Source organism: Eucalyptus grandis, chromosome 3 (genome assembly GCF_016545825.1).
Source record: "Eucalyptus grandis isolate ANBG69807.140 chromosome 3, ASM1654582v1, whole genome shotgun sequence".
In the NCBI taxonomy this organism is placed as follows: Eukaryota; Viridiplantae; Streptophyta; class Magnoliopsida; order Myrtales; family Myrtaceae; genus Eucalyptus; species Eucalyptus grandis.
The window spans coordinates 48,757,147-48,783,188 of NC_052614.1; the positions used below are offsets into that span (position 1 = coordinate 48,757,147).

Below are 26,042 nucleotides of genomic sequence, written 5' to 3' on the forward strand. Positions count from 1 at the left end.
CTCGATAGATCGGACTACGTCCACTCGCCCCGCACGCTCCCCGAACTGGGATCCTCGGGAAATCAACGCAACTTGTAACAAACGAAAAAGAAACTAACAGAAACCTACCGTGGGGAGAGCACGCGTTGGCGAGGCTCGGCAGCTACCAGAGAAGGCCCTTCACTCACAGCCTCACTCTTTGCTCCCTACTTCTCGCTCTCTCGCCCTCCTCCCCCCCCTCCTTCCTCTCTTCTCCACCAATCCCCCTTGGCTCGCTCTCCTCTCTCCCTTTTAAGTTGCCCAGCGCCCATGGCCTCCTGCGATGCCAGCTACCCCTGCTGGCCTGACCTTCTACCGGATGTCTTCGCGCGACACTCCCTGCAGTTGTAATGTTCCCCATCGTACCAGTGTCCTCGTCACGCTGCAGAGGGAAAAAGAGTGGGAAGAGATGAGCAGTGCACAGGCCGGGCCGGAGGGAGAAAGAAAAAGAGGAGAGGAAGGAAGCTGGGTCGGGCCGAGAAAAAGAGAATGGTCCGACCCACACGGAAATTCAGCACGAAAACAAAGGCGGAGAAGCCTCACGTGCCAAACTCAATAACCAATTTCGTACATGCAAAATTTGTTCCTTTTCCTATTCTCTAATAAGCATGGGCGTATTACTCATATCATATTTACTAATCAATTTCAAAATTAGGAAAAGCTGGAATCCGCTTTGCTCCTGCTTAAATTCTTGTTTGGATGGTGTTGATTCCCATTTTGTCAAAAATAAAATAAAATTGTACATCACAAAATAACAACCATGAACAACATCATAGAGCATGCATTATTAGACATCACACTCGTCACTTACATGAACTGTACTGATTCATAAAATATGTCCGCGCATACACAGCCTATATCTAATTTACAGGCAATTCTTACAATCATAGAAAAAAGAAAACATATACTTTCAAAAGTGTCTTCAATTTCTCCAAATTGAGGGATGTTGGAACAAATTTTGGTATAGATGTAGACCAATTGATGTTGACACCTAAATTTTTGTTAATAAACTGAGTACATGTTTTTCCTAAGAAAATAAAACATGCATATATATTAATATATAATGAGCAACAAAAAAATGAAGCTATAATAAAACCTAGACCCATCAGGCTCATCTCGCACGACCAAAGACCATTAGGTTCTTCAGCCCAAAAGAAGATATGGAAAATGCCTGCCGAGCCTCGAGTCTTTCTAGGTTACTTTCATGAGGAAGACAGAGAGGGGCACGCACCCACGAAGAGCACGCCGACACGGCCAAGAGAGAGAGGTGGAGTAGGTGGAGGAGGCGACATTCACGGAAAGTTCACCTCCATCGTCTCGGCGTTCTTGATAATTGCCTCGTATGGAGAGCGCGAGCCAAAAATCATGCCGATTGTTTTGGGATTCATTAGTGAATGCAGGGTAGTGGATCGGCTGCAAATTCAACTCCATCGAGGCATCACCGTCCAAACTCCGTCCACTAGCCAGACCGTAAGCACGTAATCTACTTGACTCGAAAGTTAAATAATTGCTGAGATATATACATTATCTTGGTAGAGGTCGAGGGGTGAGGAAGAAACTCGCACGCATAAATGTTTGATGCGATTGGTTGTGCTTGTTTGATAGTATTACTATTTCCAAGTCTCGTTAGGTTGAAGCCCATAATTGTTGGCAGGTTCTGAGACGATTGACCAAAATGAAGAGGACGAGGAGCTCAGAGGCAAGCCTGAGCATGGAAACTAAGCCAGAATCCGAGTACGACGTGTTTTTGATTTTCAGGGGAAGCGACATGCGCCTAAACTTCACTGATTTCCTTTACCGCAGCATGGTACATGTGGGGATCCGCGTTTTCCTCGACAGTGAAGAACTCGAAGATGGTGAACAAATCAGTGAAGTTTTGAAGGCAGTGAATGAGTCTCGGATCTGCATACCCATCTTCTCTCAAAACTTCGCCTCTAGTTCATGGTGTCTCTATGAGGTAGCCTGCATGGTAGAATGCATCTCGAAATCAGATCCAAAGAAAGAGATCATCCCCATTTTCTATGATGTGAAGGCTAATGATGTGAAGCTCAAAACCAATTTGTACAAGAAAGCCATACTCAAGCACAAGGAGAAGGTTGGCTCTGATGAATTGGAGCGATGGGAAAGTGCCCTTGTCGAGATTGGAGGTAGAATTGGATTGGAACTTTTGGGCAAACGGTAAATTTCCTCACATGGTATTGAGTTAGTAGGTCCTGAGTTGGAATTTTCCAAGCCCATATTTGCCTCTCCAATCACATATTTATATGCTTTAGGCTAAGGTCAAAGGTTAGCCTACACTTAACAGAGAGTGTTATAATATTTTAATAATAATTAAATAATAAAATAAATCTTTATCTAACAGTTTAAACTTTTAGAACATTCAGTGGTGGTCCAACAAAACTTCACATAATATCAAAATTAGGAAGTCTTGAGTTTGAATCTTCCTAACCTTACAAAGAATTTTAATTTCAACCCCAATTTTTTTTTAATAATAAAGTTATATTTCCTGGAAAGTAGAAACAGAAAATGGGCAATAGTTTCTCAGAGATGATGTTGAAGCGCTAAGCCTTTTGTTCGGTGGTCACGGCTTCGCACAAGAAGATTTAGCTTGTCTGAGGTTACCCTGATATTAACTACTTGTGCTTGATTGGTGCTATGCAAAAGAAATAAAATAAACGGAGCTTCAGTAATCAGTTAAAAAAAAATTAGAATTGCATCTAATTGAGGACATGGAAAGAGGCCCTAATTGACGTCGTAGCTATGAGGGGGGTTAGTCTTGAAAGCTAACAGGTAATGCTCTGCTATTTCACCACTAAATGTGAGATACATAAGCCATTCAACTGAACTTTACAAAAATAGAGAGTTCCAATGCCCAATGCAACCCTTTTGCATACAAATAGTTGTACACTCGAGCAAATTCGTATCCCATGGAATAACTCAAGAATAGAAAAACTGGTACAGAAAAGGAACGGAAAAGATTTAACTGACGAGAGAAAGTTTGATTTAAGTTATTTTGAAAAATAGGCTTAATTTGTTGCAAAACAGAGAAAAGCTTATCGGAGATTAGAACAAGATAAAGATCATTCCGATTTGAGTCCACTGTTGACGAAACACAGTTAAATATATTCGTTACAAAGGTGTGTGAGTTTTCGTAGAACTTTTTAAATGAATGTTCGAGGTGTCTTCAGGTCCTCTGCAATACATAGAGGAACAATTCCAAGATTCTGCAGCCATAAAAAAGATTGACACAAAGTTATCAACGTTTTGGTCATAAATTAGTAGTAAAAGGTAAAGGGCAGAATTTAACAATAAATTATCGACTAAGTTCCAAATTGACCATTTCAATATAAAGAGGAAGAAAATGCTCGAAGAAATAGGAGAATCTCCTCTCGTTGCACATAATATAGATAAAGGAGTTAGCATAATACTACAAACTAAAATCCTTTTTTTTTTTAGAATCTCACTAAGAATAATTCGTAAGAATGTGCCATGATTTCTCAAGATTTTACTTGGTATAATTTGCTTATCTCATAATTCAAATCCCTTAGAAACTGACATCTCATTTCAAATCGATCCCTAAATTTCAAATGATGGTCCATCAACGAAGTAACATAAGATGCTCTATTCAAGTTTGGTAGTTGGATCCAATTTCACCAATTCCATCAACAATATCTATTTGACATTGGTTCATGAATCTTTTAGAGCATCCTAAATTTCCTCAAATTTAACAATGTCCGACCAAATTTTGGTTGGCTGTAGACTAATTGGTTGTCATTTGATATCGTTTTATCCTACACCCAATAAAACAAACTTTTTCTTCATCATGCATTGCTGCGGGCTACTGAAGAGGTTTTGAGACAGCTGACATATGCTACAAGAAGGAGGACTCATTCATTCAACTTCTTTGAGAGGTTAAAGACCAACTTTTAGAGGAAGTTTCAAATTGACTTTACCAAGACATTATAAAGAACAGAGTTGGGGGTGAGTGAGTATGCACAAATACGAAGATTGCAATGTGAGATCTTGAGAAGCTTTTGATGAGCTTAACGATCGAAAATTGTCCAAAATGTCTTAAACTTATTGTACGACAGTCAATTCATTCTTAAACCTTGCAATCGTGCCAATTTAGTATTAAAATTTTTGACAATTTACCAATTTAGTCATATACATTTCGATGATTTATTAATTTAATCATAAATATTTTAACAATCTACTAATTGGCTGGAAATTGCTAAAGTGGCGGTTGAGTCATCACCGGCCATCCTACATTGCATGACAAGCGCCAACATGGATAACTTTTACAATTTTTTTTTTTAATTTTATGATTTCTTTTCTTTTTCTTCTTTCTTTTTCACCTTTTCCCTCCGTTGGCTCTCACCCAAGGCTAGCATCCTCAAAAACCAGTTGACTTGATTTAGTCTTAGACTAGCATGATTAAGCTCCAAGTTTGGTTCCTCTATGAAATTTTCAAGCCACTCTCCTTTTCGTCTTACTAAAAAAAATGCACCCAACAAGAAAATAACCAACAATCATATAACATAGCATAATATATATGTGTATATTATTCATACGCTCTTGTTATATATGAACTTGCGAGCAATAGCTGAAAAGTTCACATTCACAGGTCGCATATGTGTACGTCACTAAAGGCCTGACACTTCCATGTTATATCTTAGCCAAAGGAGGGATCTTATCACAAGATTAGCTTTTTTGGAAAATAAAACTTCCATCAAAGATAAACAAATGCAAGGCTTTCATAAAATTAACGAATGAGGTGGGTTGATGAATGATGGGGAAACTTATTTCTTTTCAGTCCTAGATGGAGATCACTTTGGTTAAACAAATAATAAAGAAAGATCTAACCAAGCAAATGAGTGAAAGTTAAAAAACAAATTGAGGCTAAGACAAGGTCAATGGGCTAAACCAAACTTATATATAAAGCAAAAGGCATTGAAATTTTGTCCCAATTTTGGAACCGCAGAGTGATCTTGATGATTTTCCAATAGTTGAAAGTTCTATTCACCTTAGCGCATGTCGATTTTCGTCAACATCTGTTTTGGCATTACCTCAAATTGATTTATTCCAACGTGTTCACATTATATGTTCTTGGGGAACTCCTTAACAAGACCCTCACCATAATTGTCCATTTTGTATCATATGTTTTACGACTACAACATTGTTTATCTCAATTTGGAGATCTTTTAAACATCCAATTTACCAATCGGACGAGCCATGTTAAATTGGAAGGGTAAAAATTAGTCATTTGCTAAGAAAGAAAACATTTTGCGCACCAACAAGGCTAAGAGAATTTCAAACAGTTCTCAGACATCTATAAAAAATAAAAATAAAAATCTTTTCTGTTCCCTTTTTAATTTTCAATTTTTGGGACAAAAAGCACGATCGATGACGTAATAAAAAAAATACCTGCAGTTCCCTCTGGACATTGTTTAGAAAAAGGAGGACCATGCGTAAATAGCACTTTCGGTTTTGGGCTGAATGCGGCCCGAGATAGAAAATCTTGAGAAGACGCAAAAACATAGAACTTCCAATTCAAATAGGATAGATCGGAACATCTATACTAAAGAATGGACCAGAAATTCGATTTGAGAGGCTCAAACTTTAGGCTGCTTAAGTATGGAATGGACTAAACTCGAACATAGTAATACTTGATTTGAGAGGCTTCTCTAAACTTTATTAAACTTTTTCATACTGGAGTTGTCAAGACATCGCATGTTAAACTTGATAATGCGAGATATCCAACTTAACCGTGCATTAATTCCTTCATACATGTTTGCTAGGGACTCAAAACATAATTGTCTTTTTTCCTCTCTCTAAATCTTGTGTTAATAGCTCATTACATCGCTAATCACACAATTAGTTGCAAGATTGGTGATTTATTAAGCCCTGCTTAGCTCTGGAGAATTCTCAATTAAACATGAAAACGGTTTATTTTAATTGTTCAAAATATTTGCTTTTTTGGAAAATAAAACTCATTTACAATAAAAGAAAAAAGGAATAGAAAAAAATTAGTGGAGCCCACTTACCATTTAGCAGATCCCAAGAATTGTCAAATGAGGAGAAAAAAGAGGAACTTGCTTCGTGAGTTCGATCTTGACTCCATAAAGTTCGCCGAAAATAGCGCGTCAGTATGTAGACGACCGATGATGAAGGATCGTGAAAAGCCAAGTCAAGTATACTCAAGTCAACTTTTGATTAAGACAAGCCGAGGAATAAAATACTTGATTTGAGAGGCTTCTCTAAACTTTATTAATTTTTTTCATATTGGAGCACATTGCATGTGAAACTTGATAATGTGAGAAATCTAACCTAACCCGTGCATTAATTCCTTCGTACATGTCTGCTAGGGACTCAAAACATAATTATTTTTTTTCCTATCTCTAAATCTTGTGTTAATAGCTCATTACATCGCTAATCACATGATTAGTTGCACAATTGGTGATTTATTAAGCCCTGCTTAGCTTAGGAGAATTCTCAATTAAACTTGAAAATGATTTATTTTAATTGATCAAAACCTTTGCTTTTTTGGAAAATAAAACTCATTTCCAATAAAAGAAAAAGGAAAAGAAAAAAAATTAGTGGAGCCCAATTACCATTTAGCATATCCCAAGAATGGTCAAATGAGGAGAAGAAAGAGGAACTTGCTTCATGAGTTTGACCTTGACTCCATAAAGTTCACCGAAAATAGCGTGTTAGTACGTAGACCCAACCGACAATGAAGGACCGTGAAAAGCCAAGTCAACTCAACTCAAGTCAACTTTTGATTAAGACAAGCTGAAAAATGAAATACTTGATTTGAGAGGCTTCTCTAAACTTTATTAAACTTTTTCATATTGGAGTTGTCAAGACATCGCATGCTAAATTTGATAATGAGAGAAATCTAACTTAACTCGTGCATTTATTCCTTCATACATGTCTGCTAGGAACTCAAAACATAATTGTCTTTTTTTTCCTCTCTCTAAATCTTGTGTTAATAGCTCATTACATCGCTAATCACATAATTAGTTGCACGATTGGTGATTTATTAAGCCCTGCTTAGCTCAGGAGAATTCTCAGTTAAACTTGAAAATGGTTTATTTTAATTGATTAAAACTTTTGCTTTTTTGGAAGATAAAACTCATTTCCAATAAAAGAAAAAGAAAAAGAAAAAAATTAGTGGAGCCCAATTACCATTTAGCGAATCCCAAGAATGGTCAAATGAGGAGAAAAAAGAGGAACTTGCTTCGTGAGTTCGACCTTGACTCCGTAAAGTTCGCTGCAAATAGCGCGATAGTATGTAGACACAACGAGAAAATATTAGGTGCGCCCGGCGCTCCACGTCACCGTGCGCCCGCCCAATCAGGATGCGACACGTGTGGCCACGTGGAGCCGGGTCCCGCTTTTTCTTTTAGCCAAATTTTTGCCGCGTCCTTCTCTCTCTTCATTAATGACTGCGTCCTTTCTCCTCTTTGCACGCAAGCCGTCCTACCCCTTCCCCTCGCGTTCTCTTTCAAAAATTTTTGTTCTGCATTTTCTCCATGAAACCTGCAACCTCATCTCTCTCGACCAAAAGCTCGCCAGTTGCCTCCAAGGTTGGCCGCCTCTACCGTCGCCGTCGGGAACCACTCGCTCCGAAGAACTCTTCCGGTCGTGGCTGGGTCCCGAACTCTAACCATCTTCGCCTCGGCCTCTAAGGTGAGCGCGGACACCCAAAAAGCCCGCTGGTCGCCTCCGAGCTCGGCCTCCTCCGCCATCGTCGCCAGGAGCCACTCGCTCCGAAGAGCCTCGCCGGTCGTGTTTGGGTCCCAAGCTTTGACCATTTCTGCCTCGGCCTCTTCGACGATCGCGTACGCTCAAAATCCAGCCGGTCGCCTTCGAGCTTGGCCACCTCTGCCGGTCGCCTTCGAGCTTGGCCACCTCTGCCGTTGCCGTCAAGAGCCATTCACTCCCAAGAACCCCGCCGATCGTGGTTGGGTCCCGACCATCTCTGCCTTGGCCTCTTCGGCGAGCGTGGACACCCAAAAAGCCCGCTGCTTGCCTCCAAGCTCGATCGCCTCCGCTGTCACCACCAGGTGCTACTCGGTCGAAGAGCCCCGCCGGTCGTGGCTGCGTCCCAAGCTCTAACCTTCGCCGCGTGTGCCTCCTCGGTGATCGCCGACACCCAAAAGCTCACCGGGCCCGTCCAGCAAGGATTGAGGATTGGTTTTCAAAGCATTGGGGAGGTGGAACCAACAGTTCTATAAGAAAAAGCAGCAGCAGCAGCCGGCGTTGATGCAGCGAGCCCTTCTCCAGCAGCAGTCGCTCTACCACCCAGGCCTCTTGGCTCCTCCTCAGGTTCCTCGCCTTCCCCGTCTCCTCTCGTGTTTGATGTCTTTTGCTTTGGAGCTTCGCGAGCCGTGGAAATTTCGATCGTTTGAGTGGATGCGTCTCGATCGCAATGATTCCAGGCGTTCCCGTGGGGTGGGGGGGGTTGTTTGATCCGAGGAAGATGATGGAGCGTGAACAGTTTGGTCGCAATCTAATTTTTGTCGTCTTGTGGGGTCGGGCTGTGTTGTCGGACGTGTGCAGTGCTTGTCCTTGGATACCCTTGAGCGCGTGTTGAGGTCGCATGTTGGGAATAGTAGATTAGTTATCAGAAAGAAGGCAGGAATGCGGTAGAGCTTCTTGTCTTTCATTGTTTAGTTCGATTTGTTAAAAAACAAATGATCTGTGCAGATCATAGAGTTCGCCAGTTGCCGCTACCCATAAGGTACTGAGGCTAGTGCGAGTAACTGTTGTTGTTGGCCTTTTCTTTTATCAGGAAATATATATGCATATATATCTACCTATACAGCAAAATTTATTGTCTAAAAATTGGAGTTCGAGACTGTTGTCTCAGTAATTCTTAAATCCAAAGTCTCGGTAATTATATCTACCTATACAGCAAAATTTGACTATCTCTCCCATGGAGTTGATAAATGATGCTTATGTGTCCATCCTTTTCGAGATTGACTATCACTAGTATAATGTTAAATGCATTAGATGGAGTTATTGGGAAGCATCTTTTGCTTCTCTTTAAATGCTGTAGTTGGCGGCTTATTGCCTGGTAGTAACTTGTAGCAAGTGGATGGGTAAGAAGCTGATAATCAAGGGCATTGCCGCGCTCGCGCACACGCACTCTGCTAAACTGAAACTAACATATGTTCGCCTTAATTATGCGCTGTTCATTTTGCCTGATATTCCTTTTGTGGCCTGTGCAGATGTCGTTGTGGCACCTCCCTTTGTATACATTGACCAGGTTAAGAATTCATTAACGCCACGAATTGAGATAGCTTCTCAAAACTCTTGGACTGGGAAAGGTGGAGCTTTCACTGGAGAAATCAGGTAGGTTGCTGTTACTTGTTGATACACAAGACACCAAAGACAAGGTTTTCTTCGTGTTTTTTTCTTCACTTTTATTCCCTTCTCTTCATGGAAGTTCATCCTGGTTGAAAGAATTCCAGTCTGCTAGGTTCCATGATATCATATGCATAAGTGATAAAGTTGGGACATCATGTCTTGTGAGTGATTAACTTCGTTGGTGTTTGAAGATCCTGCTCTAGGAAAATAATTATAATTAACAAGCCTGCCACAAGTGAACCGAGGTGTTTTCATTTTAAAAGTCAATAAGGTAATTGAAATTTCATATTTTTGCATATGTAAGGAGAGGTGAAAATAGGGAATACTTCCATAGAATGTATCCTCAAGAATGATAATTGGTTGAGGATTTTGTTTTATTCCATGTCTAGTGCATTTAGTCTAAATATTTGGTCTTTCTTTGTCCTGGAAACTTTCAGATTATCCTTTTGTGAAGCTCCTTCTAGGCGTTAGGTCATTGTTTCTCAAAACTTAGTTTACCATGTTTAAGATGTTATGATGGATCATGAAGATCTCAAAAAAGCTCCCTAAATTTTAAACTTTTTCTGTTTATTTTTTTTGCTGTTTCTATTATTTTTTTAATTATTGATGGGTAATTGCTTGAGTTTGGCTATTGAGTTGATAGTTTTACCCTTGAGTGTCCGGTGTTGTGATTATTTGGAGGTTTGGTTTGTTTAGGACGACATTGAATTTCAAAATTCAATCTCTCTTCAATTTAGCAAGAACTCCAACGAACAAAGGTTTGCTCGCGTTAGTCAATTAATCCGCACGTGTAAGGTTATTCGATGGCTGAATCGAAGGTAATTTTGAAGTCATACTATGTAAAAGATATTTACTTTTTAAAAAAATGGATGGGATGTTATTTAACTTGTAAAAGTATTGCCTTAATCAATTTTCGTTTTTTGTTTGCAGCATGAAACTACTAATTTATCACATGTTATTCGTGATTTGGAAAAAGATTTTGAGTTTACAATAGGAATGGTTTTTGCAAGCGAACTTGAAGCGTATCATAAATATGTGGCTTATGCTATAGGTAAAGGATTTGGAGTGAGGAAGTCTAAGATTAGAAAAAATGATAAAGGAGAAATAACTCGACGCACTTTTGTGTGTAATTGTGAAGGATATGCTATCAACTCATTCGATCAAGAAAGAAAATATGAAAAACTTGAAGTTAGATGTGGTTGCCCTGCATTTATCAGATTTAAAGTTGAGAACGGCAGTTATGAAGTCATAGATTATGTTCCCAAGCATAATCATGAATTTATACCGGAACATCAAAGGCATTTGATAAGATGTGGAAGAATGATTTCTGACACTTGCAATGGTGTTTTAGTTGACATGGCGAAAGCTGGCATTGGGGGGACGACGGCATATAAGTTTTTGGCAAACGAAGCGGGAGGAAGCCAAAATTTGGGTTTCATCTTACGTGATTGTCAAAATTTTTTGCAAGGTGAAAGATTAAATTATATAGAGGGGGGAGACTGTCAAAGTCTTCTAAATCATTTCCATTGCATGCAAATGCAAAATCCAATGTTTTTCTATGCACAACAAGTAGATCAAGATGGTAGATTGACCAATCTATTTTGGAGAGACAGTTTATCCAAATTTGATTATGATTGTTTTGGTGATGTGATGGTTTTTGATACCACATATCGTACTAATATGTATAGCTTGATATGTGCACCTTTTGTTGGAGTTAATCATCATTGGAAGAACACTTTATTTGGTTGTGCATTTTTATTGGATGAGACTGCAGATTCATTTATTTGGTTATTTGAGGTATTTCTGAAGTCTATGGGAAATAAGGCTCCAAAAACTATTTTCACTGATTAAGATCATGTCATGGCAAAAGCTATTCAAATAGTGTTTCCGAATACTCAACATCGCTTATGCACTTGGCATATCGAGAAAAATGTTAATAAAAATATTCCACATCTTTACCAGAAGTCGAGATTTAAGGATAAATATTTCTCAAGACTTATGTATAAATGTAAATCAAAGGATGAATTTGAAACTACTTGGAGAAAAATGCAAGAGGAGTGGGATACTGAGAATAACAGTTGGCTTCAAAGGTTATATGACTTGAGACATAAGTGGAGTTCTGCTTTTGGTCGTGATATTTTTTCTTGTGGTATAAAATCAAGTCAAAGGAGCGAGAGCACAAACAATGTCTTCAAACAATTTTCTAAGAAGACATCGACCCTCATACAATTTGTTCACTATTACGAAGAACAGTTGAAACATATGAGAGAAATTGAAAATCAAGATGATTATAGTTCTCGTGGGACACCCATTGCAGATTTCATATAATGGAATATTGACACATGCTGCTTCGGTGTATACTCGTGCTATTTTTGGGAGGTTTTATGAAGAATTTCTTGAAAGTCTCTCCGAAAAAATTTCAGGTACCACTTTTGATGGGTTCATTTATGAATATACTCTCAAATGTGATGGGATTCAAAGTGAACATGTTGTTAGATTTAATCCCACTGACTTTTCAGTCTCCTGTGAATGCAAATTATTTGAATCGAAAGGGTGATTATGTCGTCATGCTTTGCACATTTTGAATGGAAACATATTGGTTTCAGCCATTCCATCTTCATATATATTGAAAAGATGGACTAAAGGTGCGAAGCAAGGGTATGTGAATGATGAATCTCATGAAATATCACCCGGTCCATCCACATTTAATCAGTTTTCCGCTTTAATGCAAAGTGCTTTTGAAGTGATGAGTTTGGGAGCCCAAGACGAAAATACTATGAGGATAGTAAAGAAGAACTTGAAGGCGGCAGTGGCTGAAATTGCATCATACAACTCAAGTGTGGCTGTGACAAATGATGCTAGTGATGATGATAACAATGAGGCTTCTTTGAGTGAGATGCCGATATTGGACCCCCTTCGAAGGAAAGGAAAGGAACCAATTTATGGAAGGCTCAAAAGCTCAAGTGAGAAAAAGAAGAAAAAATCTAAGAAACAAACACCCCCGATACCAATAAAAAATCAAGGTTAGTTGAGTGACATAAAATTAGTTTATTTTTATACTCACGCTATATGATTTGAATTAATATGTTTTTTATTTTGTAATGTAGAGCTAGCAGTCCAAGCAATGCCTGATGAGACTCATGTGCCAAACTTTTCAATAAATTCAACTCAGATTTGAAATGTCTTTGTCCTAGCAACATTGGCGGTCCTATAGTTAGTGTAAATTTCCATAATCAGGTGTGTCATTTTGAGTTCAACATTTTATATTTATATTCTACTAATTGGTTCAATTTTTTTTTTTTTATATATAGATGCAACCACAATATTCCATGCCACCAGGAATTATAAATGGTTTTTCATCATTCCCTAATCAGGTATTTAAAAGTTTGGGTTACTATTATAATTGGCTGAAATACGTTGCAAATTGTAATGTTTATATTTAGTGGTTTATAATTTATAGAGATTGGAGTAGCAAAATAAATTTCTTGGAAGGATTTTGTTATATTTTACTAATGATATTTTCTTATATAGGTGCAACCACCATATATCATGCGGCTGCGAATATGGATGGATTTTCCCCATTCGCAAGTCGGGTATTTAAAAGTCTGCATTACTATTTTATTGTTGGCTGAAATTCTAATGTTTATTTTTAGTGGTTTATAGTTTATAAATGTTGGTTTAGCATAATAGATCCCATGGAAGCATTTTAGTACATTTTACTAATGAGATTGTTTTTTCATATAGATGCAAACACCATACATCATGCCACAGGGGATTATAAATAAATTTTCTCCATTCACTAATCAGGTACCTATTGTGAAAATCATTTTAGATCCTAAAATATTCTAATGCTTATTGATAATGGTTTCTTGGCGATAGATGTTGGAATACCATAATAGATCTCCTGGAATCAATTTGAGTCAGGTATAAGTTGGCTCACTTCTTTTGATATGAGATTATTTGAGATACTATTTATGTAGTCACATTGTTTAGCAAACCATGCCTTTTGTGAATGTATTATTTTAACCTTTGTACAGGTGTCATCAAATTCATTTCATCATCCTGAGATTAATGAATTGAACAATTCTTAAGGCATAAACAAAGCATAGTTGCACCATAATGCATTGGGAGGTGAAGGATAAGTAAACAAGGTTTTCAGAAATACATCCTTGACAATTGTGAGTCATGCAAGTAAATGTCATTGCTTTGATGCTTGCTTCTATTATTTCTCCCGCTATGTCTGATTGTCACTTGCTGTCCTAGGACTCAAGTTGCTCAATACATGAAGACTGAGTGAAGAGTGCTCGCAATTTCCAGTGTTATCATATTCGTTGTCTTGCTAAGGCAATCTGCATCAGAAGATAAAGGGTTGTTCCATATTCTTATCTAGACGTTCCAGTTAGTGTTCTTTCCTGATTTTCTTCTAATTGCACTTCTCCAGTCAGTGATTTATTTCATCAGATGCTGTAGGGTGACGTGGGAATCAATCCATTTTTTGTTTCTGGAATTAATATGTGTCGCATCCTGATTGGGCGGGTGTGATTATTGATTGGGCGGGTGTAATTAAATGAAGATAATGTAATACTTAACTTTACAGGAGGCTGGACCATATAATGGCAAAACTGTAACATTACTAGAACTCCTTTCGACCATGGTTTGTCACGTGATGATGCTTCTTTCATTGCTAGAAGAGTCTATGGGAATCCTTTGGTCACGTAATCCTTTTCCGCCATTTTGATTGCTCCTCTGTGTAGGAATATTTTGTCAAACAATCTTAAGGGTTCCATTCCAATTGAGCTTTCCCGAATTTGGGTATTTAGATACCCTGTAAGTTTAGAGTTCTTTAGTTTTATTTATTACCCATGGTCAACATGCTTGGATTGTTGCTTATTTGTACTTCTACGCAGGAATTTTTCCAATAATAAGCTCAGTGGTTCTATCCCATTTTCTCTTGGTGACTTGGAACATCTGCTAAAGCTGTGAGCGTCATAAACTAGAAAACAACGATCACATGGAGATGGGAGGTATCATCTGATCTTGTGCTGACTTCAGTGTTTTTCTCTTTGGAGGAATCTTAGCAGAAATCACTTGACAGGATTTATTCCTGCTGAGTTTGGCAATCTGAGAAGCATCATGGATATGTGTAAAACCTATTATCTTAGTTGCCATAATTTCCTTTTGAAGACTGAGAAATTCGGAGTCTCTAATTTAAGCCTCTATGTTGCAGAGATCTTTCAAATAATCATCTATCAGGCTTGATCCCTGAAGAACTTAGTCAACTTCAAAGCATATTCTCATTATACGCATTCACTCCCTTTGATAGGCCTTTGATGGTTTTCATAATATTCCTAAACTGGGATATATTTGGTGCTTGAGATTGTTATTCACAAATTCTTCGTTGTTTGAGCTTATTCATTTGTCCCATACTTCTACATACATAATGGGGACCATTGGCTACATAGACCCAGAATATGCCCGCACTTCTCGCCTCACAGAGAAGTCGGATGTCTACAGCTATGGAATTGTTTTACTGGAGTTGCTGACTGGCAGGAAAGCAATGGACAATGAATCCAATCTCCCATCACCTGGTTTGTCTTTTGTCCGAAATCCTTGACTACCTCCTGTTTTTCTTTTAGGTCATAACTCTTACATGAACGAGACTGTTGCGAGTAGCGGATAGCCGAATCTTGGGCAATTGCATAATATCGGCAGTTTAGTTGCCCAACTAAAAATTTTTTTAGATCTGGTCATGGTATTAAACATGTTCTTTGCACGCTTTGTGAGGAAAGGCAAGGTTGTCATTCCCTACTTAGAATTCTAGGGCTCTGCATGTTTGGTCAATCTTTGCAGTTTCATTGTTCACAATAATGACTACTTGCATAATGCAAAATAAGTACATCTCGAGATTTCTCTTATATAAATTGCTTTGGATTCTCATTAGATCTTATCCAAAACTGCAAGCGATTCGGTAATGGAAACGGTTGATCCCGATGTCACTGCCCCATGTAAAGATCTCAGAGCATTGAAGAAGGTTTTCCAACTTGCTCTCTTGTGCACTAAGAGGCAACCATCGGAACGTCCTACCATGCATGAAGTGGCTAGAGTCCTCGGAAGCCTATTGCTGTCCACAACCCCACTGAAGCAGTTATCTGCGGTAGGGTCCGCTTTGCTTCCAAGCACAAAGATCGCTAGTTACATGGACGAGTATGCAAATTTGAAGACTCTGCACTTGGTAAATTGCTCAGCCATGAGCACCTCGGATGCCCAACTCTTCCGTGAATTTGGTGAGGTGATCTCTCATAACAGCAACCAGGACCTTGAAAAGTCGGCCTAAGTAAGGATGGGTAGGCTTTTAGGTGGGATGGAGGCAAAGAGGGAAAATGTATATATGTGGAACTCGACTCTCTCTTGTTAGCAAGCTAGTTTTTGTACTTATCTAGTTAGTATCAGCTTTCTAGTTGAAGTGAAAAGGTCGAACAAACTCACTGATACTGATAGGTCAAATGGGGTTGTGCCCCGATTCTTACCATAAGCGTTGCGCTGTGTTGAAGTACATGATACTAATTTTTTCACATAGATGTAATCAGTTGTCGAGTACTCTTAGCTCTGATGGTACAAAGTACCAATGAATGGATGCAGTGCAAAATAGATCAAAGATCGTTTGCCAAGTGATTTTGGTACATAGTGGAATACACAGCATCTAAATCTGGCTAGAAGTACCGACTTAAAATAACTCAGGTTTTACCACCTCAAGAATCTTCCTTTCCGAATTTTCTAGTAAAAGTCTTGGGTTCTGATTCAGCAGAAAATACACGAACATCTGAAATGGACTACTAACTTTTATTTGATGCAAGTGAACATATATACATACTACCAGTCCATCGTCCCGCAAAATACATGGGCAATGGCTTCGCACTTCAGATGTGGCTTTGCCCTTCGTAGTTTTGCAACAACCTAATATCCTCGTGGAGAAATAAATTACTTAGTACAAGTGGAAGATGTATCCAAAACCTGAATAAAAACCATACACCCCCAAACGCAAATGAACCTCGTGGGTATGAAACCGAACTAGGCCGAGCACAATCTATAGATCTCAAGCTAAAACCTCGGGGTCAGCTTTTTCAGTCATCAAGTCTTCACTTGCGGAACTAAAACTCTCTGAGTTGCACATAGCAGCAACCTTCAAAACAATGCACCGTTGCTCAAGGTGAGCGGTCTTCTCTTAGATATCCCCACCACGTTGCTTCCCAAGGAAAAATTGCAGCTTCTGTCCAACATGTGACTGGATGCGAAGATATTTCTACGCCTTCTGCTGTAAGCATTTTTCAATTTTACTATCTCTTTAACAGATGAAGAAATAGAAGCATTTGCTAAGCTCGTGAAAGATTTTCACTTGCCATCATAGAACTTCGATATGCCCCTCCTGCAAATATTCAAAAGCAACCATAATCAATGGCACATAAAGGACGGTATATCTTCACGGATAGTAAAGGACCATTTCAACTCAAACTTTTTCCCGTGTTTGAGAAAATCAACTCAAGTCGAAATTTTTTTTTTTTCAGGTAAAGCAATCATTTTGACATCAAGTATGCAAAAGCAGTCGCTTATCTCAGCTCTAACCTAACAAATCTAACCATCAATGAACTCCAACTCCAACCTTTATGAGGAAAAGAGCAACCAAATCTGATAATCCCATGATAAGTGGAATTTGAAAGACATTCAACAGGTTATGAAGCAACATCATAATGCTACCTCCGGACACAGGACTTCAAGGCAAGCCATCACATTGTCCTAACTTAGTGTTCTTTCCCAGAAGATCTCTAACCCTAGTTCATGTAACGACCGATCAAAATTTGCTTCAATCAGATGAAATTGAAGCATCGTGACACGGGTATCTCCCTACGATGACGCATGAACGAGCATCCACTCCATAGATTGATCAACAACCTTTCTAAATATAACAAGAAATCAAACAGATACAAGGACAATCCAGGAAACATCCTTCCAAACACCACCGACACAAGAATCTCAACAAGCATGAGACTCGCAGCACAAATCGATCTAGACCCCCAAACCCATCCTTGAGTAAAAGCCCCAGTAAGAGAAAACCCTTAAAGATACCAAATTTTAACACGGGAGCTCGATCCAATGACCTCATAGTAAGTTGGTCAGAACAAAGTCAAAGAAGCAAGCTTATGAGACTACAAGATAGAAGCAAACAATCAGATTTTCGTCTTTATAATGTAGCTAAAATGTTCACTTAGAGGTGTTGCATGTGATTAAATCCTTGTGAAACTCAATTGGAGTTCTGAAAGCACATTCGGAAGTATTCCCATTTGACCTTCACAAACTCGACTGAGGAACGACCTTTCTCATAAATTTGACCCCTGACCACTTTGTTGGGTACTACATCTATATGAGACATGGCAAGTCAGCTATTCAATATGTGTCAAGCTGGAAAGTACATGCTATTTTTCAAGGAAAAGGTTTTTGCACCGTGCAGATTGCAAACATCCGATTAAAGTGGAAAAATTTTCTGATCTGCTATATTTTATTTGACATGCTAGTAGGAGGCACATGACAGGCTTTGGAGACCACAACTATGAGAAGGGACATCATATTCACTCTCCATTAAGCACTAGAGCTTTCCTGATTCATGCACCAAATTTCATACCTACATAGCATGTGGAAGCACGATTATATCAAGACAAAACGTACACATTCAGAACACCTAACTTGAAGCTATTTACGGTGAGTAAAAAAGAAAAGAAACCTGTTCATTGTGGAGTTCAAAACTGTGACAAAAAAGTCATATCTAGATGTAGCAGTTGCATCTGAATTCACTAAATCGAAGAACTCCTCGAAACAACGAGCATACAGACCACGATCATGGCTAGATCCTTCCTGAAAAGCATCAAAAAACACCATCATGTCAACTTCCATATCAGAATTTTGTGGAATGATATGGTGGGTGAACGTGGTTCATCATAATGTTACAAAGGCCCCGTTCAGATAACTATGATTGCCAAAGATCAAACCAATGACAATCAGATCTAAGAAATGCAAGCAGCAGAACTTTTAGCTCCTTAAATTCAGACATGACATAAGACCAATATCTGACAGAAGTATCTGCATTAATGGACCGTGCCCATAATGGCAGCCATACATGCATAATTCACAAAACACATCCTCATTCCAGATCAGTACCCTTTTTAATGCAATAAGAATAAAAAACAAAATACTTTATCTAAAAAGCCATACCCAAATATTTGGATATTTAGCTCATAGGGAGATAATATTCAGTGGGAGCATGTTTGAGAGAGAGAGATAGAGAGAGAGAGACCATAGTGTGCGTCTTTCCTGAGTTACTTTGTCCATAAGCAAATATTGACACATTAAATCCATCCAAAGCTGATTGAACCAATGGTTGAACATCATTAAATATATTAGCTGCACATGCACCAGTCCTACTATAAGATAACAAACCTCCACGCAAACCAGCCATGTAGCTAGTATATACCAAATTTTTTTTCAAATGATGCCTGTTATGTAACAAAATTAATCATTTTCTAGCTCACCCTGTCCAACATGAGGTCCATACACCCTATCAAATTCATAATCTTTCTTAGGATTGGTACTGGTCCCATCACCAGTGTCGACACGGATAGTAAGATCATCCGGGAATTCTACAGCAGAGGGACCTTCATCTTCAAATAATGGTGTGGAAAGTGGGAGAACTCAATTAAGAAACCAAAGACTGACCTTTGGATGTCAACAACTCATTGAACAACTTCCTCTTCTCACAGACGAGCGGTGCTATCCTAGCCTCACCTTCAAGGGCGACTTGATCTGACACAAAGCACAGAACCTGTCAAAAACCAAAATGAGAAAGCAAACGTGCGTCGAGGCACAACAGACGCCGCACCGCCTCACCTAGTTTCGGCTTCTTGTCGGCGAGAACGCCGAGGTAGCGCGTGACTGCGTGACTCGATTGAGCTTCGTGTTGGAATACTCCTGCAGTTCAATCGCCTCTTGTCTCAGCTCCAAGTAATCCTGCCTCGCAAGCTGCATCCGGAAATCGCTCTTCTCAGAGCTCGGCAACAGAGAAGGAATCAACCGAAGCAAGAAGCAAAAATTCGAAATAGTCAAATCCCCAACTCAATCGGGAGCCAAAATAGAGCGCGAGACGATCGGAGCGTTTCGAAAAACCTGGACATTGTCCGCGAGACGCTGGACCTTGGACGCCAGCGGGAGCTGCGAGGGCGGCGAGGCGGCGACGGCGGCGGAGATCGAGTACCGCCGGACGAGGGGGCGCTCGGCTGGTGCTGGTCGTCGGCGTCGAAGAAGGCGGAGGTCGACGACGACTTTCGCGGCTCGAAGCCGCTCTGGACCTTGGAGGCCAGCGGGAGCTGCGAGGGCGGCGAGGAGGCGGCGGCGGCGGAGATCGAGTACCGCCAGATGAGGGGGCGCTCGGCCGGTGCTGGTCGTCGGCGTCGAAGGAGGCGGAAGTCGACGACGACTTCCGCGGCTCGAAGCTGCTCTGGACCTTGGAGGCCAGCGGGAGCTGCGAGGGCGGCGAGGAGGCGGCGGCGGCGGCGGATGATCGATGTACCGCCGGACGAGGGGCCCTCGGCCGGTGCTGGTCGTCGGCGTCGAAGGAGGCGGAGGTCGACGACGACTTCCGTGGCTCGAAGCCGCTCTGGACCTTGGAGGCCAGCGAGAGCTGCAAGGGCGGCGAGGAGGCGGCGGAGATCGAGTACCGCCGGATGAGGGGGCGCTCGGCCGGTGCTGGTCGTTGGCGTCGAAGGAGGCGAAGGTCGACAACGACTTCCGCGGCTCGAAGCCGCTCTGGATCTTGGAGGCCAGCGGGAGCTGCGAGGGCGGCGAGGAGGCGGCGGTGGCGGCGGCGGAGATCGAGTACCGCCGGACGAGGAGGGCGCTCGGCCGGTGCTGATCGTCGGTGTCGAAGGAGGCGGAGAAAGATTTTGTGAGAGAGACTTCGTGCGGGAGAAGACAGAAGAGAAAGGGCACTTCAAATGGACTTCAAATGCGAAGGGCGGGAGAAGGACGCAGTCATTAATGAAGAGAGAAGGACGCGGCAAAAATTTGGCTAAAAGAAAAAGCGGGACCCGGCTCCACGTGGCCACACGTGTCGCATCCTGATAGGGCGGGGCGCACGGTGACGTGGAGCGCCCGGCGCACCTAATATTTTCTCGGTGGGAGGACCACCAAGACTACCCCACTGGCCGCCACGGCAGCCATAATGTAGCAGAACACCTCCCATTCGGAAAGGCCGGCATCACGCTGAGGCGGGTGGGAGCGTCTGACCGCCCCAGCTTGAGGACGGGGGCTACCGACGGCCGACGCCGACGAGGGCGAAGGATCTGCCGTGGAAAGAGTGGAACGCGAAGGATCTGCCATGGAAAAGGAGAGGGTGGCGGCGGAGGACCAGATGATTAGGGTTTTGTCGAGGGAGGCGGACGCCAGGAGGGTGCCTTCGTTGGAGAACTTGACGCAGGAGACGCCGCCGGTGTGGCCGGTCAGGGTCTTCAGGTGGCGGTACGGCTTGTAACCCGGCGGCGGCGTGACCACGGCGGCGCTACCGCTGGTTTTAGTTTCTAGGAGATAAAGAAATATAACTTCACGGATAACAGAATCCTATTCAAATTACTAATAAAGGATATCTTTAGGAGGAAAAAAGGATCGTAATCCCAAAATATAGGATCTTGCTGCGCTGGTCCTCTTCAATGGCTAATTATTGGCGCGAGGCCCGGTATTAACGCGTTTGGTAATGATTACTTTAGAGATGAGAAAAAAAATAAAAAAATAAAAAGAAAGAAGAAAAGAAAGAATATGATAAAAATATAAAATTATTAAAAAATTCGATTATTATTTTTTTTTTTTCAGTTTGGAATACGGCGGAGACCACCTTTGGAAGAGGAAGTCTCCAAAACGAGTGAATATTAAAGTTGCGAAAAATTGATTTTTTTTTTTTTTAAGTTGCGAAAAATTGATTAGAAAATCATTCGGGATACCCCAATCCGAATCAGTTGGAAAATTTTTATCATATAGAGACTTTTACGCATCGACGTTAAAATTTGTCTTCTAATGCTATAATCAATTGGAAACGTTTATCTTTATTGACTTTATATTTCATAATACCATAAAATTCCAATTTAAAAATAAAATAAAAAAACACTCAATAAAATGCAAATTGGCCGTATGTGTGTGAGAATAATTTTTTATAATGTTATATCTAATTATTGAAATATTAGACTTGGTTACTTAGACCCATATACCTATTTAATGTTGATCATTAACTGAAAATAAGCCAAGACATTTAATGTATTATCTCTCTGATTTTCATTGCTTTTTTTTTTTAAATAAAGAAAACCCCTCACATCATACCGTAAACAAAACAAAAATAACTCAATTTGTAAGGAAATTTTGAAATTATTTTGGGTAAATTTGTCACAAGTGTACCGGTTTGGGTGTTTTTTATGGTAAAAAAATAGTTTTTGGTAAATTTGTCACAAGCGTACCCAGGTTTGGGATTTTTAGGATATTAACCATTTTTTTAAATAAAGAAAACCCCTCACATCATACCGTAAACAAAACAAAAATAACTCAATTTGTAAGGAAATTTTGAAATTGTTCATTATTTTTGCATAACTATAAGATTAGAATGTCAAATTACTCCTTAATCTGTATAAATGTTATGGCTATCTATAAAGGTTATGACTACCCTCTAACAAAACAAAATTGTAATGGATAAACAAAAACTTCGAATTACGAAATTTTTTTAATATAAGACCAAAGAATTTTGTTAATCGGATCGATACACAAGCTAACTCAAATTATGTCAAACTTTATCTTCGTTAAACTAATCATGATTATTTACAAAAAGATTACCTTGCTAGTGAAATAAAATGGAAGTTCGATTATGAAAGAGACACCTAAAATTACAAATCTCGCTCCTCCACAATTCTTCGCTATGTAAGCTCTAAGGTCAATCTTAAAATATACATACTTTAGTCCATAAGCACGTGAAAAGGTCATGTCCTTTCAGCCTTTAAAAAATAAAAGAAGAAAAATTTTGGCTAACGAGACAAGCCGATGACGCCCCTAAATTTTGGGGTCAGGCCTACCTTTTCCATAGCGTTCAGAAGATCTACTAGTCTTTTGAAATCTAACAGGCCCCATAAACAGAAATCTCCTTCATTTATTATTTACTTCTTCATAATAAATATTTTTTCTGCTGCTAATATTCTGAATTGAATTTGCTGCTAATATTCTGAATTGAATTTGCAGGTCTTCCAGAAGGAAAAGTTTGCTGCAAAAAAGATTCCTCTCCCGTCAAGTTAGATGATTGTTGTAATAAGTTAATAACTCGATTATTATTTTCATTTTTCGTTTGTTAGGAGGAATTCAATTTGAATAAATATGCCTCAAATAGGTTGTTAATTTCATGAATCGAATAAGATATATCAGCTAAAATCATGTTACTACTTATGTGAAGGATCGAATTTGTTTGGAGACAACATTCTTGCTCGGTATAGATAACGGGATATACCTAAGTTGGGGAGCATAGGAAAAAACTTTTTGTTAAGAACAACTCTCTTTGTTAATATGAAAGTCTTTTAATAAAATTAGAGATATTAGAAGAAATATCATGGATTAAATTATAAAGGGTTGTTACAAACATATTAGTGTTGATTGCTTGAATGGATTCTCTCACTTGAAAAAATGATATATTACTTTATGTAAAAAAATTGTGTAGCCAAAGCTTTGTAAACTAATGAGCTAGTTTTAGTATCTTTCTTCATGGGGCTGGCAGCCTTTAGATCCATACGTGCTTCTCGAAATCAATGGATCCTTCTCCAAGTCATTTTTTCTCCCAAATTAACCCCTTCGATGTAGATATTTCTTCGACTTTATAGCTATGTTATTTCCTTTAAATGGAAAATATGTTATAAACTTATGGCAAATTCGGATGAATAGTGTGTTGTGTTGAGTCAATGCGGTAGAAATCCCATACATCATCTAGAGAAATTGTTGTCCGAACCTTTGAATATATCCATTTGAACTCATCTTTGTTCAAAAACTTAGGTTAATGAATTATGGACGAACTAAAATATATTGGCTGCTTCACATTAAACCACATCCTTGATTGGAGGACCTCTTTTGCCTAAGACCCTTACAAGTGTCTCTTAACAAATCTCTCCCCCACGTTTGAGCCACTTGCGTTAGGGCCACTCCTTTTTAATTTAGGTATCATTGCATACCAATATTTTCTCAACTCGGGAATGACCATCTTGTCCCGAACAAGTTTGGTAGATGTTGGTGAGGACAACATTTACCCTTCAGAATCCACCTCAATTACATTGTCCGAGCATAGCTTGGAGAAAAGCTAAGGGCCACCATTTATCTCGTTAATTAAGCTGTCATATCTAAGATTTTCTTTATGATATGTTAACTCTAATACCACTTGCATCAACACTTCATCCAACAGATTCAATAAGATATTCATTTTATCTTTTCCATTAAATCAACCTCATTAGCCTCGTTAATCATTTCAAGTAATATAATTTTGACCAACCAAAATCTTTGCTAACTTTGGGTTATTGATATGGCATACATCTTATTGCTCCACAACTAAAATTGTTCTCCTTGTTGAACTTCTCAATCTTAACTCTCGCTCTAGATATAATTGCAAACACAATATTCCACAAAATGATCAAATAAGAAAAAGCCTTACATGAATTCTAGAAACTCTAATATTGGTGGTGGTAACAATTGTTGTGTTGGGCCGATGCAATAAAAGTTTTGAGGGAAAAGTGCCAAAAAAGTCCTAAACCTTTTGCTTTTGTGCCAATTTAGTCCTAAACCTTTTTTTGGTGCCGATTCAGTCCTAAACCTTTTTAAGTTGTGCCAATTCAGTCATTTCCGATCAATTTTCACCGGATTTTGCTGACTAGACGCCGGTCGGCTGACGTGGCATGATCGGCGAAGTGGACAACTTTTAATAATTTTTAAATAATTTTGTAATTTTTTAAATACTTTCAATATTTTTCTTTTTTTCCTCCGGCCGGTCAGGTCCGGCGACCAGCCGAAGCGGCCGCCGGCGAGGCGAGGCCGACCTCGCCGGATCGGCGAGGTCGAGTCTCGCCGCCATGGGCGAGGGCGGCGAGGGCTTCGCCCATGGCGCCTCGCCGGATCCGGCGAGGTGGGGTGAGCCTCGCCCATGGCTCGATCTCGGCGAGGCGGCCATGGGTGAGGCTCGCCCTCGCCGAATCGGCGAGGTCAAGCCTCGTCGGCCATGGGCGAGGCTCGCCTCGCCGATCCGGCGAGGGTGAGCCTCGCCCATGGCCTGATCCGGCGAGGCGGCCATGGGCAAGGCTCGGCCTCGCCGGCCTCGTCCATGGCTCCGATCCGGCGAGGTCGGGCGAGGGCGGCGAGGCTCGACCTCGCCGAGATCCGGCGAGGCGAGCCTCGCCCATCGCCCATGGCCGGATCCGGCGGCCATGGGCGAGGCTCGCCCTCGCCGGATCGGCGAGGTCGAGCCTCGCCGCCCTCGCCTCGCCGGCGATCGCCTCGGCGGTCGCCGGACCCGGCGACCGACTGGAGGAAAAAAGACAAAACTAAAAAAAAATAAAAAATAAAAAATAAAAAAATAAAAAAATATTATTAAAAGTTGTCCACGTCGGGTGCCGTCAGCCACGTCAACTAGCCGGCGTCCGATCAGCAAAATTCGGTCAAAATGCCGGAAATGACTGAATTAACGACTTAAAAAGGTTTAGAATTGGCACCGAAAAAAAGGTTTAGACTAAATTGGCAAAAAGGCAAAAGGTTTAGGACTTTTTCGCACTTTTCCCAAGTTTTGATACCATTTGTTGTGGGCGCAAAAGTGAACATCTCTTGCAATTCATTATCAAACATGAGAGAATGAAATTACCAAAGAAATCAACAATGGACACTTTGAAGAAATCGGATATTAACATGGTTCGACCAAAGTAAAGAGGGCTTCCACTCATTTTTAGACATAAGTTTCCATTGGATTGTTTAGGGCTACATGGAAACACTTATGTTCTTTTTTGTTCAGGAGAGTAAATAGAAAAAAGTGTTTTACAAAGAAAGTTTTTGACCAAAAAGTTGCGTTTAGTAAACTTGTGCAGGAATAAAATGAATAGAAACACGTTTGGTTTTGTTTCTTTTAAATTTTTAATATTTTTATTTTATTTTTCATTTTTCCTTTCTTTTTTATTTTTTCTTCTTTCGGCCGGTAGCCTCACCCACCACGACGAGGCTGCCTCGAGCCTCGCAGGATGCGGCGAGGCCGAGCTCCCTTGAGCCAAGGCGAGGCTCGGCCTCGGGGGGCGGCGACGCTCCGGTGGTCGCCGACCCTCGACGGTGTCGCCGACCATGGTTGAGGCCGGCGACCGGCCAAAGAAAAAAAAAGAAGAAGAAAAGAGAAAGAGAGAAGAAGAAGCGTTTCTTCAAAATTGTTTCGGAACAAGAAACAAGTTTTTTTTTTTTTTTTTTTTTTTGTTCCAATTTTGTTCGGGAACAAAAAAAACAAAAAAGAAACAGAAACGCAACCAAACGCGTTTCTGTTCTCTTTTTGTTCTCGGAACAAAAAACACAATTTT

General features: G+C 40.3%; 1 protein-coding gene, 1 long non-coding RNA gene and 1 pseudogene across 3 annotated transcripts; 2 read left to right on the forward strand and 1 right to left on the reverse strand.

Moving 5' to 3' along the window:
* Positions 1–1,693: 1,693 nt before the first annotated feature.
* Positions 1,694–2,200, forward strand: LOC120291907 (toll/interleukin-1 receptor-like protein). Its single transcript, XM_039309711.1, has one exon. The coding sequence runs from the start codon at positions 1,694–1,696 to the stop codon at positions 2,198–2,200; it is 507 nt and encodes a 168-aa protein (XP_039165645.1).
* A 10,842-nt stretch (positions 2,201–13,042) lies between these two features.
* Positions 13,043–16,043, forward strand: LOC104446224. Of its 2 annotated transcripts, XR_005549491.1 has the most exons (7): positions 13,043–13,200; positions 13,273–13,317; positions 13,431–13,571; positions 13,657–14,372; positions 14,463–14,536; positions 14,621–14,981; positions 15,335–16,043. It is a non-coding gene; the product is annotated as an uncharacterized LOC104446224 (long non-coding RNA). The 2 variants fall into 2 exon arrangements; XR_005549490.1 differs by having other exon boundaries at positions 13,657–14,536.
* Positions 16,044–16,214: 171 nt separating this feature from the next.
* LOC104448108 lies at positions 16,215–19,590 on the reverse strand (annotated as a pseudogene).
* Positions 19,591–26,042: the final 6,452 nt, after the last annotated feature.

Bases quoted from the DNA above. Each gene is read 5' to 3' on its own strand.
- LOC120291907 (XM_039309711.1), top strand. From the start codon at position 1,694: ATGAAGAGGACGAGGAGCTCAGAGGCAAGCCTGAGCATGGAAACTAAG.